Below are 17,019 nucleotides of genomic sequence, written 5' to 3' on the forward strand. Positions count from 1 at the left end.
TGTTATTTTTCTTTTTAAATGCTTCTGCAAGTTTCTGCCTACTAAAATGGAGCCATGACATACTACGGTTTTTAGGGTCGAGTGGTCTATCTTGCTCCTCTAGTATCTTTGGTTTTGTTAAACCAGTACAACAGTATAACTGATGTATATGTTGTGCAGTACACATGGGCTGCAAGTATGGTTGACTGATGTAACTTCTGAACAGTTAGAGCAGAATGGTCCTTGTATTGGCTCTATGACATGATTATTTGCTGCATGTGTTTATTTAACAATGGGTTTGTTTATATAATAAATTGGCCTGAGAGATTAAAATAATTTGTAATTTATAAATGTTGTAAATAAAGGCTGCATTGGCTGACCTTTATATAGATTTGTAGTAAACTATTACTCAACCCATTCCTTCTCTCCAAGACGCTGCCTGTCCCATTGAGTTACTTCAGTACTTTGTGTCTATCTTCGGTTTCCAAGATAGAATGGAATGACAGACTGAAAATTGTTGTTTTTAAAAAAAATCGTGGGATACATTGTGGCATTGTATATGCACGTAAAGTACTTGAAAATCTTTTCAGTATACAGTACATTATGATCTCAGTGCAAGAAAGTTTAAGAGACATAAATGGGTAAACCGTCAAGAAATTACACCATTGTTCCTGTTATGTTTCGTATAGTTTTTACATTTTGTTGCTGCTGGGGTGGCAGAAATGTTTTGTTTTTGTTCGATTTTTACTGCAGTTTGTCAAATTTAGAGCCTGCCATTTTTATGTGATCTTACTTTGTAGAGGCATTAATTATTGATGGAATGAACACAGTTTTTGGTGTGAGCGCATAATGATCTGTCAGATTATATTGAGATTTCTTTGTATTTTTTGCACCAATGTTTAATTGGGGATTTCCTTGTCCCGCAGTCTTATTATCTTCTGCTGACCTAGCATGTCCCAGTGCCCTTCTCCTGAAGACAAGGGATTGGTTTAAGTACAAAAAATGTAGACATACTGCTTAAGTGCCATTAGGGTTTTTTTTAGTGTACGAAAGAACTGCAGATGCTGGTTTAAATCGAAGGTAGACACAAAATGCCTGAGTAACTCAGTGGGAGTACTCAGAGGCAGCATCTCTGGAGAGAAGGAATAGGTGACGTTTTGGGTCGAGACCCTTCTTCAGACTGATGGGTGTTTTAGTTTTAGAGGTACAATGCAGAAACATGCTCTTTGAGTCCACACCGACCAGCGATCCCCACACATTAAGACGATCATACACACACGTGCCGCCCTATTCAAACTTTGCCAAAGCCACGCCACCAGAAACTTAGGAAACCGGAAACAGGTTGTTGCCTTGCCTTGGTTACTATGTTTGTACATTGTTAAGTAATTATGATCTCTCTTAATAGTCAACAAGTTGAATCTTAATTTCAATGTTCCGTTTCAGTACATATGACAATTAAACAGTTTTGAATCTTGCCTCTTAACTTATTGAGTTGTGAAGTGAGAGTCTGATATCTGACCGATGCACAAATAGTGACCTACTAGTTCCTATGGCCAGCAGCGTAATCAAGGACGAGGTGCACCCTGGCCACTCCCTCTTCTTTCTCCAATCAGGCAGGCGGTAGAGAAGTGTGAAAATGCACACGCCCAGATTCAGGGACAGTTTCTTCTAAGCTTTTAGCAACTGGACCATCCAACCAACAACTAGAGAGCAGCTGTGAGCTACCAAATACAGTGCATTCAGAAAGTATTCAGACCTCTTTGTTTTTTCCACATTTTGCTACGTTATAGCCTTATTTTAGAATGGATTAAATTCTTTTTTTTATCATCAATCTACACACAATACCCCATAATTTTAAAAAACGAAAACAGGAGTTTAGAAATTTTTGCAAAGTAATTAAAAAGAAAGAACTGAAATATCACATTTACTTAAGTATTCAGACCCTTTGCTATGACACTCAAAATTGAGCTTATGTTCATCCTGTTTCCATTGATTATCCTTGAGATGTTTCTGCAACTTGATTGGAGCCCACCAGTGGTAAATTAAATTTATTGAACATGATTTGGAAAGGCAAATACCTGTCTGTATAAGGTCCCACAGTTGACTGTGCATGTCAGATAAAAAAAACCAAGCCATGAAGACGAAGGAATTGTCCGTAGATCTCCGAGACAGGATTGTGTCGAGACACAGATCGGGGAAGGGTATAAAACAATTTCTGCAGTATTGCAGGTCCCGAAGAGCACAGTGGCCTCTGTCATTCTTAAATGGAAGCACTTTGGAACCACCCGGACTATTCATAGAGCTGGCCACCCGGCCAAACTGAGCAATCGGGGGAGAAGGGCCTTGGTCAGGGGGGTGACCAAGAACCTGACGGGCACTCTGACAGAGCTCCAGAGTTACTCTGTGAAGATGGGAGAACCTTCCAGAAGGACAACTATATCTGCAGCACTCCACCAATCAGGCCTTTATGGTAGAGTGGCCAGATGGAAGCCACTCCTCAGTAAAAGGCACATGACAGCCCGCTTGGATTTTTAGATTTTTAAAAGATTTTTTTAGATTTAGAGATACAGCGCGGAAACAGGCCCTTCGGCCCACCGGGTCCGCGCCGCCCAGCGATCCCTGCACATCAACACTATCCTACACACACTAGGGACAAATTTTTACATTTTGCCCAGCCAATTAACCTACATACCTGCACGTCTTTGGAGTGTGGGAGGAAACCGAGGATCTCGGAGAAAACCCACGCAGGTCACGGGGAGAACGTACAAACTCCGTACAGATCGGAGGTCAGGATCGAACCTGAGTCTCCGGTGCTGCATTCACTGTAAGGCAGCAACTCTACCGCTGCGCCACCTTGCCGCCCTTTTACCGAGTTCACCAAAAGGTGCCTAAAGGACTCTCAGACCATGAGAAACAAAATTCTCTGGTCTGTTGAAACCAAGATTGAAATCTTTGGCTTGAATGCCAAGCGGCACGTCTCATCACCTGGCCAATGCCATACCTACAGTGAAGCATGGTGGTAGCAGCATCATGCTGTGGGGATGTTTTGCAGTGGCAGGAACTGGGAGACTAGTCAGGATCAAGGGAAAGATGAATGGAGCAAAGTACAGAGAGATCCTTGATGAAAACTTGCTCCAGAGCATTCTGGACCTCAGACTGGGCCGGAGGTTCACCTTCCAATAGGACAACGACCCTAAGCACAAAGCCAAGACAACACATGAGTAGCTTCATGACAAGTCTGTGAATGTTCTTGAGTGGCCCAGCCAGATCCCGGACTTGAACCCGATTGAACATCTCTGGAGGGATCTGAAAATAGCTGTGCATCGACGCTCCCCATCCAACCTGACAGAGCTTGAGAGAATCTGCAGAGAAGAATGGGAGAAATAACCCAAATGCAGGTGTGCCAAGCTTGTAGCGTCATACCCAAGAAGACTTGAAGCTGTAATCGCTACCAAAGGTGCCTCAACAAAGTACTGAGCAAAGGGTCTGAATACTTATGTAAATGTGATATTTCAGTTATTTCTTTTTAATTACTTTGCAAAATTTTCTAAACGTCTGTTTTCTTGTTATGGGGTATTGTGTGTAGATTGATGATTAAAAAAATGAATTTAATCCATTTTAAAATAAGGCTGTAACGTAGCAAAATGTGGAAAACTTGAAGGGGTCTGAGTACTTTCTGAATGCACTGTATCTTTGATCGGACTTTACTGAGCTTTATCTAGTACTAAACGTTATTCTCTTTACCATGTATCTGTACACTGGATGGCTCAATTGTAATTGTTGGTTAGCACACAGCAAAAGCCTTTCACCACTGTACAAGTGACAAAAAAGTAAACTCAACTCATGTGAGACTAGTGCACATAGATGGATTGTGTAGGAAAGGAGCTGCAAATGCTAGTTTACACTGAATATAGACACAAAATGCTGAAGTAATTCAATGGGACAGGCGGCATCTCTGGAGAGAAGGAATGGGTGACGTTTCTGCTCGAGACCCTTCTTCAGACCCGTTATGGACATCTATTCATTGTGACATGTAAAATATGCCACATAAAGCTGTTCTTGTAATAGTTTGCTGTATAATACAATTTATAAGTTCTGCCTAATAATCAATACAACTTTTAAATTAATTTATTTGTTTAGATCACTGGTAAGTTAGCATTTAACATCACCCATTCCTTCTCTCCAGAAATGCTGCCTGTCCCGCACATAGATGGATAATGAGGCATATGTAAGCAAAGGAAACAAAAAATGGAAATGGCCACGAATAATATCAAATATTTGTGAGGAGGTAATATTAGGAAGAGGCAGGAATATTGGGAAAAAAACGTTATTCCCTTACTGTGAATGGATCGATTGTAATCATGTATTATCTTTCTGCTGACTAGTTAGCACGCAACAAAAGCTTTTCACTGTACATGTGCCAATAAGCTAAACTGAAACTGAACTATCTTAAGATAAAAAAGAAGAGACGGGTAGGGCCACCTGTAGAAGCACAACCTTTAGATAGATATATATCATGTTTACTAATTTAATGTTGGATAGATCTCATGTTTACTAGCATCTCTGGAGAAAATGGATAGGTGACATTTCGGGTGGGGTCCAGAAACTTCACCTATTTATTTTCTCCAGAAATGCCGCCTGACCCGCTGAGTTACTCTAGCATTTTTTGTCTATCTTTGGTATAAACCAGTATCTTCAGTTCTTTTTTATTACATTTTATAAGAAGTATGTGGATTAGGTGGAAGTGGTGTGTCTCGCAATTCAGACTTGACGGAGATACCTGTGGAACTCGAAGCCCTTGGTTAGACTGCATATGGGTGACCACAAAGGGGGCTAACATGATTGATCAAGGAACTGAAAGGTAGATATAAATGGGGATCTTGGACTAGGTTGGTAGTGTGACCCCAGGCTAGCATATTTAATGCTAGTAAGATGTAAGTGTTTATCTGTTTCGTGTCCTTTGAATAAATATTATAGCCTGCACCATTTCTCAATTTTCTGATCATTTACTTGCCAACAGTTAGATGGAGGTGGGCAATTGTTAGTGGCCATGTGGTTCTTGGTTGATACTTTGCCTCTCCAGAACCAGCATGACGCAAGTCAATGAGTGGCTATGGAACATTTTGATGGGACATGATCATCCGAGGTCATCGTTCATTTCAGTACCAGGACATAGGTAGGAAGAGAATGTCACCCTCAGTATAAACAACTGAGAGGGATTATTAAGCATTGCCTAATGTTGTAATATCTGAATTATCCCAGAGCCACTTGATAGTGAAAGCAGAAATAAGAAGATAGTGGAGGTCAACGTGAGTCTACAAGGAAAGTGCAAGAGGCAGGGTTTATGAAAGCTGAGGGAAATGAGAAAGTAATTGAGAATGTGTGACCTTTAAGGCAACAGCACCCGGGCCAATATCTTAGTAGGTTTGCTGTTGTTAAAGGGGAGAATATAATTAGTTTGGCAGTGAGATGGGAAACTGAGTCTGCATTCACAATGGATGATAGAATAAGATGGAAAGGTAACTTTTGAAGACAGAACAAACAAAGGCTGCCAATAGGCAATTTAGATTAACAGTTTTAAACAGGGTTTTTTCTCCCACTGAATAAGGCTGAGTTGGGCCTCTCTGACACTTGGCTTAAAGATGCCCAATTCATAATTCCTGATACCAGGAGGGAATGGTTTCAATATTTGGGTTATTTGGGTAACTTTATGGTTATGGTTACTTCTGTCATGTTATGTTGAAAATGAATATTGAAAACTGTATATGTTTTATAATGAAGATTATGTTCTTGAGATTCAACCACCTATCTGCACCTCATTTATTTTATTGGAGAATCATATGCAGACTTCATCGTACATTAAACAATATGCCGGGAGTCATTTTGATTGTAACCCTATGTCAGGCAAGAGTCAGGCAACATTTCCAATGGGCCCTGTAGCTTTCCATTTAGGTGTTCTTTAGCCCCTTTTGTGGCTTCATACTGTGGGAGATGGCACGGATTTAAAAATAACTTACCACGTAGTTTGTGTGAGCACACAAGTCCATGTGTGTGTAAATGTCTTCATAATATTGAACAAGCTATTGCTGAAACTTGTAGCTTGAATTCTAGTTAAGCTGTTGCTTGATATGTGAGCTAATTCTGTATTCACATCAAATATTGATAGGACTATATAGGTTTGTGTTTTGTTTATATATTTGAATGCAAATATATTGACACTTATTGCAGAGTGATGTTGCATGCAGGGTGTTGACAGACAAAATGTACAGTTCTATTTAGGCCTGAAAGGACAATGTTTTTTTCCATTTGATACATCCACTCATATTTTAACTAGTCTTTCCATATTTAATTCTGTCCATTTAAAACAAAATTAAAATAAAAGTTATTGGTAATAATTATCGGTATTAAATAAATGTTAAAATAAGACAATTGTATTTTTGCAGTGTTTTTATATATGTATCATTTTTTGTTTTTTCTGTAGAGAAGGCAAGTGAAGCGAGTTTATTTCAACTACAACTTACACCTTAATTTGGACTGCCATATTTTCACCTTCATAAACACTGAGACTGGCTTTTCTCTGCTCTTACTCTGGTAATTTTGTATTTATGGACATCTATTCATTGTGACATGTAAAATATGCTGCATAAAGCTGTAATGTAATAGTGTACTGTATAATACAATTTATAAGTTCTCTCCTTCTCTCCAGAGATGCTGCCTGTCCTGCTGCGTTACTCCAGCTTTTTGTGTTTATCTTCGGTTTAATCCAGCATCTGTAGTTCCTTCCTATACAACCTACCATTTATTGTTGATTTCTAATTCCCTTTGAATTTCTAATTAAACTCTCATATCACTTGCTGGACTCTTTCAAAGGGCATGGCATGGAAGGGTCAACTGTAGGTTTGTTGTTACATATAGTCATATAATAATAATAATAAAAATAATAATATTCATTTATTGTCATTGCAACGAGTACAACGAAATTAAAAAATAGCCAATCCTGACGGTGCGTACAAACATATATGCAATAAATGCAAAAACAAATAAATACATAAATACAATTAAATACAATTATATTAAGTACAAGATTTTTTAACGGTGTTGCCTAGTGCAAAGGTAGTGTTCAGTTCTCGTATGGCCCTGGGGTAAAAACTGTTCTTAAGTCTGTTTGTTCGGGATTTGATCGACCTGAAACGTCGACCAGAGGGCAGATGAACAAACAGACGGTGGCCGGGGTGGGATGGATCTTTTATTATTTTGCCTGCTCTACTGAGGCAGCGTAGGCTGAACAGGTGCTCCAGGGAGGGCAGTGAGCAGCCGATGATCTTCTGGGCCGTCGTGATGACCCTCTGAAGGGCCTTCCTGTCCTTTTCTGAGCAGCTGGCATACCATGTGGTTATACAGTATGCCAGCACACTCTCGATGGAGCAGCGATAGAAGGACAACATGAGCTTCTCCTGCAGGTTGGTTTTCCTGAGGATCCTCAGGAAGTGGAGTCTCTGCTGTGCCTTCTTTACTGTGGTGATGGTGTTGGTAGACCAGGTAAGATCCACTGCGATGTGCGTACCCAGGAACCTGAAAGCTGGTACCCTTTCCACACAGACCCCATTGATGTAGAGTGGGTCGTAATCTACACTGGTTTTTCTAAAGTCAATTATAAGTTCCTTTGTTTTGGAGGATTTCAGGACCAGATTGTTCACTGAACACCATGCTGCCAGCCTTTGGATTTCATCCCTATAGGCTGTCTCATCTCCTTCTGAGATGAGTCCAACCACAGTCGTGTCATCCGCGAACTTGATGATGGTGTTGGTGGGATGGGTGGGGGCGCAGTCGTGAGTGTAGAGGGAGTAAAGGATGGGGCTCAACACACAGCCCTGTGGTGAGCCGGTGCTCAGTGTAATGGTGGAGGAGAGGTGAGGGCCTATTTTGACGGTCTGGGGGCGGTTGGTCAGGAAGTCCTTGATCCATTGGCAGATGGTTTGGGAAAATCCACGGTCGGAAAGTTTGGTGACCAGTCTGCTCGGGATGACCGTGTTAAAGGCAGAGCTGAAGTCGAGGAAGAGCATCCTCACATAGCTCCCCTGGTGTTCAAGGTGGGTCAGTGCAGTGTGAAGAGCAGTGTCGATGGCATCCCCTGTAGACCTATTTGCTCTGTAGGCAAACTGGTGTGGGTCGAAGGTGGGTGGGAGGCTGGCTTTGATGTGCTGCAGGACCAGTCTCTCGAAGCACTTTGTGATGACCGGTGTGAGTGCTACTGGACGGTAGTCGTTAAGACCGCTGATGACAGACTTTTTCGGCAGTGGGATGATTGTGGCGGACTTCAGGCAGGGAGGGATGGTGGATTTTAAAAGGGACAGGTTGAAGATTTTTGTGAAGACCTCAGATAATTGGTCTGCACATTCCCTCAGCACTCTGCCCGTCACACCATCGGGGCCTGCAGCTTTCCTGGGATTCACTGCTCTGAGCACGCGCTTAACATCATACTCCTGCACAGTGAAGGTGTTGCTGTCAGGTGCTGGAGAGGGTGTTATGTCTGCCACTGTAGCTTTCACCTCGAAACGAGCAAAGAAACAGTTAAGTTCCTCTGCCAGCGAGGCGTCGCCGTCGGCAGTCGTGCGGTTGCTGGTCTTGTAGTTGGTGATGTGCTGGATGCCTTGGAGGCTAAATGGAATATAGTGGCAGATTTCCTTTTCTGAACAACTGAATTTTGTTTTGCAACAATCTGTAGCTTTGTGCTCGTCATTCGTAATGATTAGCTTTAAGAAATATATTTAGATTATTACCTGAATTATAACTTCCAGCTGCAGAACAGCATTGTTAAACTTGAAGGACAAAAATTATGCACCTGAAAGGCACTTACATTAAACTTAACAGTCTATCATTCTCAAATTCAGGCTGATATCTTAGGTTATTATTCAAAAAACTGGGAAACACAGCAAATTAATTAGATTTAAAAAAAAAGACAATTTTGTAATACCACATAATTTTTATTCTCTATGTGTGACATAGTAAGGTTTTGACCCAGCCAGCATCTTTAAGTTTAAAATCACTGCTTAATAATGTGTTTATTTGTACAAATTTACCAATGCATTAAAATGGTTAATTGCACGAACCTTGGCTGGCAATTTGGCTATTTTTGGCTTAGTTTTTGACAATGTCTATAAGTTATTATTATTATTAAGTTTTACTGCTTTATGTTATTAAAGTTTGCAAGTTCACAATGAATATAAAAATAGCTTGGCGGGAGGAGGCAGAGTATATTAGAGGAGAGTTGTTTTTCCAGATTGGAGGCCTGTGACCAGTGGCGTACAGCAGGGATTAGCACTAGGTCTTTTGTTGCTTATCACGGTATTAATGACTCACTGAGAACGTATGTGGCATGTTTAGTAGGTTTGCAGATGACAGCAAAATTTGTGGTACAGTGGACAGTGAAGGTTTTTAAGATTACAGCACGGCATGGTGGGGCAGTGGTAGAGTTGCTGCCTTACAGAGCCAGAGACCCGGGTTCGATCCTGACTATGGGTGCGGTCAGTATGGAGTTTGTACATTCCCACTTGACCGCGTGGGTTTTCTCCAAGATCTTCGGTTTCCTCCCACACTCCAATAAGGTACAGGTTTGTAAGTTAATTGGCTTGGTATAAATGTATATTGTCCCTAGTGTGTGCAGGATAGTGTTAATGTGCGGGGATCGCTGGTCGGTGCAGACTCGGTGGGCCGAAGGGCTTGTTTTTGCGCTATATCTCTAAACTAAACTAAACAGGATAGCTATAATCTGGCAAAGTGAGCAAAGGAATGGTAGTGTTGGAAAATAACTGCAGATGCTGGTACAAATTGAAGGTATCACAAAATGGTGGAGTAACTCAGCAGGTCAGGCAGCATCTAGGAGAGAGGGAATGGGTGATGTTTCGGGTCGAGACGCTTCTTCAGACAAGGAATGGTGGATGGCATTTAGGAAGTTAAACAGATCAGGGTATAGACGATGAATGACCTTGCACTGGGAAGTGCTGTTGAACATGAGGCCAAATGATACAAGCTCATAGTTGCATTAAAGTGACAACAAGGTGAACAAAGTGGCAAATATGATTTGTGGCACCCTGTACCTGGAGTATTGTGTTTTGTTCTGGTCACTACACTATGAGAATAATGTGAGTAACCTAAATAGGGTTCTGAAAAGAATCGCAAGGATATTGCCTGGATTGGAAGGCTTAAGCTGTTCGGAGAGATTGGATAGGCTGTAGTCCCTGGATCACCGGCGACTAAAAACTGTCATGATAGAAATATATAAAATTCATGAGAGGCATAGACAAGGTCTGTTTCCCACAGATGATGTGCTTGTAAAAGGAGCGAGCTTAGGTTTAAGATGAGAGGGGGGATGTTTCAAGGAGATCTGAGGGGTAAATGTTTCACACCGAATAGTTGATATTTGGAATGAGATGCCAGAGATGGTGGTGGAGGCAGGAACAATAACAACATTTAAGAGGCATCAGTATATGTACTTGCAAGAGCAAAGCATAGAGGGATATGGAAGTAATGCATATGGTGTTATGCATTGGTATAGATAGGTGCTGTGGTCAGTATAGACATAGTAGGCCAAAGAGCGTGTTTCTATGCTGGACAACTCTATAGTCAATTCTTAATAATCCAAGCAGTGGAAATTAACTACATTGCTCTGTCTGGCAATGAGGGATATAGACAAGATCAGGTTGAGTGCAGCTCCGTTGTTCATAAGTTCATAGGTTCTAGGAGTAGAATAAGTTCTGCCTCATTCACATTACAGTATGTTTAACTAGAATCACAGGATTTCACAGGTTTTGTGAAAGAGAAATTGTTGACAAATTCAGTAATTTGAGGCTTTAACCAGCAGAGTGGAAAATTTGGAAAATGGTGGATTTCATTTCCTTGGAAGCCTATAGTAAGGTGCCACACAAGGTTATAACATTATATCAGGGACAATCAGAAAAGAGATCACATCAAGGGAGCTGGTTGCACACAGTGGGCACTACAAGAATCAGAACTTGCCCTCAGCTACTTACAGGCTACAGAATGATTATGTATGAGTCAAGCAAGTGGAGAATAGCCATTACTACAATTGATGCTGCGCTGTGGAAATATGCCAAGAGGAAGAAGCAATGAGGGATATAGACAAGATAAGTGCTTGTCAGCCAGGTTGAGTGCAGCTCCGTTGTTCATAAGTTCATAGGTTCTAGGAGTAGAATTAGGCCATTCGGCCCATCAAGTTTCCTCCACCATTCAATCATGGCTGATCTATCCTTCCCTCTCAACCCCATTCTCCTACCTTCTCCCCATAACCCCTGACACCCTTGCTTATCAAGAAGCTGTCAATCTCTGCCTTAAAAGTATCCATTGACTTGGCCTCCACAGCCGTCTGTGGCAATGGATTCCACCGATTCACCACTCTCTGACTAAAGAAATTCCTCCTCATCTCCTTTCTAAATATATGTTCTTTTATTCTGAGGCTATGGCCTCTGATCCTAGAGTCTCCCACTAGTGGAAAAATCCTCTCCACATCCACTCTATCCAGGCCTTTCACTATTCAGTATGTTTCAACGAGACCTCCCCTCATCCTTCTAAACTCCAGCGAGTACAGGCCCAGTGCTGTCAAACCTCATCATATGTTAACATAGAAACATAGAAAATAGGTGCAGGAGTAGGCCATTCGGCCCTTCGAGCCTGCACCGCCATTCAATATGATCATGGCTGGTCATCCAGCTCAGTAGCCTGTACCTGCCTTCTCTCCATGCCCCCTGATCCCTTTAGCAAAAAGGGCCACATCTAACTCCCTCTTAAATATAGCCAATGAACTGGCCTCAACTACCTTCTGTGGCAGAGAATTCCACAGACTCACCACTCTCAGTGTGAAGAAATGTTTTCTCATCTCGGTCCTAAAAGACTTCCCCCTTATCCTTAAGCTGTGACCCCTGGTTCTGGACTCCCCCAACATCGGGAACAATCTTCCCGCATCTAGCCTCTCCAACCCCTTAAGAATTTTATATGTTTCTATAAGATCCCCCCTCAGTCTTCTAAATTCCAGCGAGTACAAGCCCACTCATTCCTGGGATAATTCTCGTAAACCTCCTCTGGACCTACTCCAACGGCAGCACGTCCTTCCTCAGATATGGGGCCCAAAACCATTCACAATGCTGCGTAAATTGCTCTGTGCCACCCCATCTTCTGGCCACAAGCTGAGCGTACCCCTTTGATGTCATGTGCTTGCTGAAAAAGTAAACCTGCAATACTGCTGTTACATGTACTGAAGCACTGCATCGTAACCCACATTGAACAATGTTTTAGCAGGAAGCAACTACAGTTGACAAGGAATGAAAAGACACAGCGTTACGTAAATTGAATCATGCAGTGACATTTATCTTTATACTTTAATGTTTTTGTGCAAGCACCATGCAGCTAGCATATTAAGATTGTAAGCCTATTTTTTTCCTTTTAAAATCAAATCACAAATACATCTGCATTCCTTTTTTGTTACACTTCACTGAAAGTATAGGGGGATTGCACGTAAGGTCGTAAGGTCCAAGTGCGTGACGCACGGAGTCGCTCAAGCCATCTGGAGGACATGGCGGCTTCCAGCATACACTACCAGCACATGCAACAGGTACATTCTTACTTTGAAAAATCCACCAAAAGGCCAATTTTTGTGCTGTAAAAAATGAGGAAGAAGCTGGAGGATCCAGCGGAGGAAGAGGAACCGAGAGAAGGGCTGCCAAGCCCGTGGATGCAAGAAGCAGCTGGGAAGACATCTGGCCAGCTGGCGGGAAAAGGAAATGCAGCCGGGAAGGGAGGATGGAGAGCAAGGCCGAGAAGCAGAGGGCCGCCGACCGGGGGCAGAAGAAGTAAAGGAGGAGGAGGAAAGGACGGGGTTGAGCGAGCTGGGAGAGGAGAAGCGGGAAGAACCTGAGCCGAGGGGCCTGGAGGTCTGCAGGGGCAGAAGCAGCGAGCGTTGGAGGTCGGCGACCCGCCTGAGGGCGAAGGTCCCAGGGAGGAAGGGCTCGACGGCCTTGGAGGAGGAGGCGGTGGAAGAGGAGGAGCAGAGTGTCGAGCCCGAAGAGGAGGAGGAAGAGAACCGGGGAGAGGCCGATCGGCAGTGGAGGCCGAGCAGCAGCGAGAGCTGGGCCGGGCGCTGGGAGCCGAGGTGGAGGACCCGGCCACCGCTCTGCTCGGCGGCCCCAGCCTCGAGGTGTTTGGCGCCGGTCAAGTGGAAGCGGAGCCTGGCTGACGGAGATGGCGAGCGGGGAGAAGGGCTGGAGGGCCAGCAGGAGCGGCGAGGGGCTGAAGAACCGCAGGAAGCGAGGCGTGGAGCTGGGGCGCCGAGCGTGGAGCTGGGGCGCCAAGCCTGGAGGAGCGAAGAGTGCAGGAACGGGGAGAGGTGTCGGGACGCCCGGAGCGCCGGGAGGGAGCCGGAGACGCACTGATGGGTGAAAACGGGTGAACCGAGCTGCAGCAAAGTGCAGCCGCAGCATTCAACTGCAACACCCTCTCATTAGGACTGACGAATTGTCCCACAGCAGAAGTCGTTCCAAACATAAAATAGAAAAAAAAGACTAAATAAAGAGTCTGTAAGTGATTGCCTGCAGTACACGACATGCCCCCCAGTAGGCGTCGCGTGGCAACAGTACGGGTCGGGTCGTGACCTCGCCTGCCGTGCAATCCCCCTATTAGATTGATTTAAGAAACTATTAAAAGATGTCTTCAGCAGTTTTTGTGGAAGATCAATGTTTAATTGAGTTTTTAATATCCAGATCTTTCATAAGGTTGCCAGTTTGCTTCAGGAATAGGATGAATGTGAAGTGTTATTTAACATAGAGATTGGCAATGTAAAGTTGACAAATGAGCTGTGACAAAATTGGTGCAAAGCTCAGTTCAAGGATGTAACCTTATTGCAAAGCATGATGTAATGTAATTGATAATTGTACATGGTTTAGCAGTATTAAAGCTTTGCATTTTAAATGATAGGACTGTGAAAGTGATACAATAACAGCAGCCTAAAAGGTTACTGCATGTTCTAGATAATTGTTTCTGCATTACTCAGTAGCCTTGCTGTGTGCCTTCCAAAGGCAGATGGTGCAGACTCTAACAGAGCAAGAAAAATGAAAAGATCAGCTGAATTGAAAGAAATCCTAGAACTAACAATGAGTATTCACGTTAGTATTCAACACATTTATAAAACTTTTTAACATTATTATCGTGGCAATTGCTTTTATTTTATTGTATGTTCTTTATTTTTGTTTAGAAACAAGTATCGAAGGAACCTTGTCATGTAAGTGTCAACTAAACTGTGTTGATGTTGACTTAATAGTACATCAGTGAGAAATATTGGGCCAGAATTTCCGATCAGCAATGAGCTGCTGGGACTAACAGCAGATTAGCAGTAGAAGCCAGAACGTGCCATTTTGCTGAATCCCCTGAACCACATTGGAGAGACATTTCATGATGGTTGAGCCTTGCATGTGGAAATATCTTCAAAAGTGTACGTCAGAACACGTCTCATCCATGAAACAGCCAACAATAATTATTTGACAACCAGCTAAACCACAATACCCATCCAAGCTGGTTGTCAAACCTTATTTAAAAACTGTGAATGTTTCTGGATGTGTCTCACATTCAAAAACATTGAAATCAAACAATTGCATTCAGTTTTATTTGCATTCAAATTATTCTAATCCATAAACAAATAAATGACTAAAACATGCTATTAATTCACTGGCATTTATGATATGTCTTAGTTATTGTATGTGAAAAGAATACTTTAAATATTCTTCCTCTTTGTCTATTTGTAATCTTTAATATCTCTTTTCTGCCTCTGAAAACTAGGCTGAGATGTGAGTCACAAAGCCCTTTTTGAACATAATAGTGATGGATTGTCTAATATTTGGTCTCCACCTCACCTCGCCCCCATTTGCCCCTAATAGCTCAGAATGACTTGCTTTCTCTCAAGTTCAGTGGTTACTAAGGTGGCTGATGCAGCTAATGTTAGATCTGCAGGTGAGCAGGAGATACTTGAAATGTATGTAGGCTGATGTGATACTTTCAACACTTTGACCAAATATCTGCATGCTCCCAGCAAAGAACCTCTGGGTTCTCAGTGCTTTCATCCACACTCCTTCATTTTGATCTTTCAAGGCCAGGATTAGAATGTTACATTTTTTCCAAAAATACTTTGAGGTAATGCTTGCATTTGCCTGCAAATCACTTGCTGTGAAGAAGCTTGGAATTGAGTGATTATTGGTTCAGTGCTAACCTTTAAATGCACTTTTCACTCATTTTAATTAGGATATTACATTATGTATGGTGGTTAAAATATATTTAAGATTGATATACAAGATCATAACCATAGGACACAAAGTGCTACAATAACTCAGCAGCTCAGGCTGCATCTCCAGAGAACATGGATAGATGACTTATCGGGGCAAGACCCTTTTTCAGACCTCCTTCAGATCTTCTCCAGAGATGCTGCCTGACTTGTTGAGTTACTCCAGCACTTTGTGTCCTTTTGTGTATTAACTAACACATGCAGTTCTTTCTACAAGATCATAACTATGGCTGATTTAACCTGTGTAGGAAAGAACTGCAGATGGTGGTTTAAATCGAAGGTAGACACAAAATGCTGGAGTAACTGATTTAACTTTATTTTTTAACTCTCTATTGTCAGTTCTGTGTTTCATGAATTTATGAAATGTAATTTAATATTTTACCGAGATATCTTCACCGAATAGTAGTATATTTCTGGTATATTTGTTATCATATCATATCATATCATATATATACAGCCGGAAACAGGCCTTTTCGGCCCTCCAAGTCCGTGCCGCCCAGTGATCCCCGTACATTAACACTATCCTACACCCACTAGGGACAATTTTTACATTTACCCAGCCAATTAACCTACATACCTGTACGTCTTTGGAGTGTGGAAGGAAACCGAAGATCTCGGAGAAAACCCACGCAGGTCACGGGGAGAACGTACAAACTCCTTACAGTGCAGCACCCGTAGTCAGGATCGAACCTGAGTCTCCGGCACTGCATTCGCTGTAAAGCAGCAACTCTACCGCTGCGCTACCGTGCTACAACTCATTTGCATTCACTCTATCTCACTTGCCCATGAACTATTCCAATTTTCACCCACTATTCTACTCCCCACAACATATGTTTCCAGCAGTTGTTAAACAAAATTAATTTGAACAAGCTATAGAAATAGTTGTAGTACCTGATTCTTGAAAAAAAAACCTGTTGATAGAATTTTGCATACATGTTATGCCTCAAAGTGAAGATAAAGGGTTACCTCACAAATTGGATTTAGAAGAATAATTCTGTAACATTTTGTTTTCATTTAGGATTTGCAACCAAACATTTCTGCAGATTTACCTGTAAGTATTTGGCAACAGTGGCTTTTTCCAGTGCCGTTTAGACTAATTGAAATCTTGAACCATTTTATTGCATATTTTATTGTCTCATAAAATAGTAAAACTGATTCTTTAGGTATCAGATGGTTGCATTCTCAGAATTAGCTCCCAGCAAAGATGTCTTGAGGTGGGAGTGGGTTGTATGGAATGTCTAAGTCAATATGCATAAATCCCCATGTCCATGTTTAGAATGGTGTTTTATATATATATATATATATATATATATATATCTCTCTCTCTCTATATATATAATATATATATATATATATATAAACATAGCACAAAAAGTAAGGAAATTTGTGTTTGGTAGATTATTTCTTTGTTGTAACAATGCTTCTTGGCAATAAATCTTATACCGTTGGAAAGCCTGTTTATTTCCCTTTTAAATGGTGCCACATTTGTAAGGAACATGCATTTGTGGGATGAGCAGCAGAGCTGAGTATATGGGTTGCGCCCATGAAAAATTTGCCAAATCTTCTCTGCCAATGCCAAACAGCTTATTCTGCCATTGACTCTTGTTCGGTGTTGTTTGGTGGATTGGATGATTGAAGTCTGAAGAAACAAGACATATTGGCAATTTAACAATTTATTCATTTAATAAACAGGAGCCATA

The 17,019-nt window shown here is 41.9% G+C and overlaps 1 protein-coding gene across 1 annotated transcript in view; it reads left to right on the forward strand.

Moving 5' to 3' along the window:
• il2 (interleukin 2) overlaps positions 1-17,019 on the forward strand; it is a 50,886-nt gene that overhangs the window by 25,270 nt on the left and 8,597 nt on the right. The window contains exons 2-5 of the mRNA XM_078404954.1: positions 6,461-6,570; positions 14,039-14,150; positions 14,240-14,266; positions 16,338-16,370. Coding sequence (XP_078261080.1) covers positions 6,461-6,570; positions 14,039-14,150; positions 14,240-14,266; positions 16,338-16,370 — 282 coding nt within the window. The remainder of the gene's footprint in view (positions 1-6,460; positions 6,571-14,038; positions 14,151-14,239; positions 14,267-16,337; positions 16,371-17,019) is intronic.

This window comes from Rhinoraja longicauda, chromosome 1 (genome assembly GCF_053455715.1).
Source record: "Rhinoraja longicauda isolate Sanriku21f chromosome 1, sRhiLon1.1, whole genome shotgun sequence".
Classification (NCBI taxonomy): domain Eukaryota; kingdom Metazoa; phylum Chordata; class Chondrichthyes; order Rajiformes; family Arhynchobatidae; genus Rhinoraja; species Rhinoraja longicauda.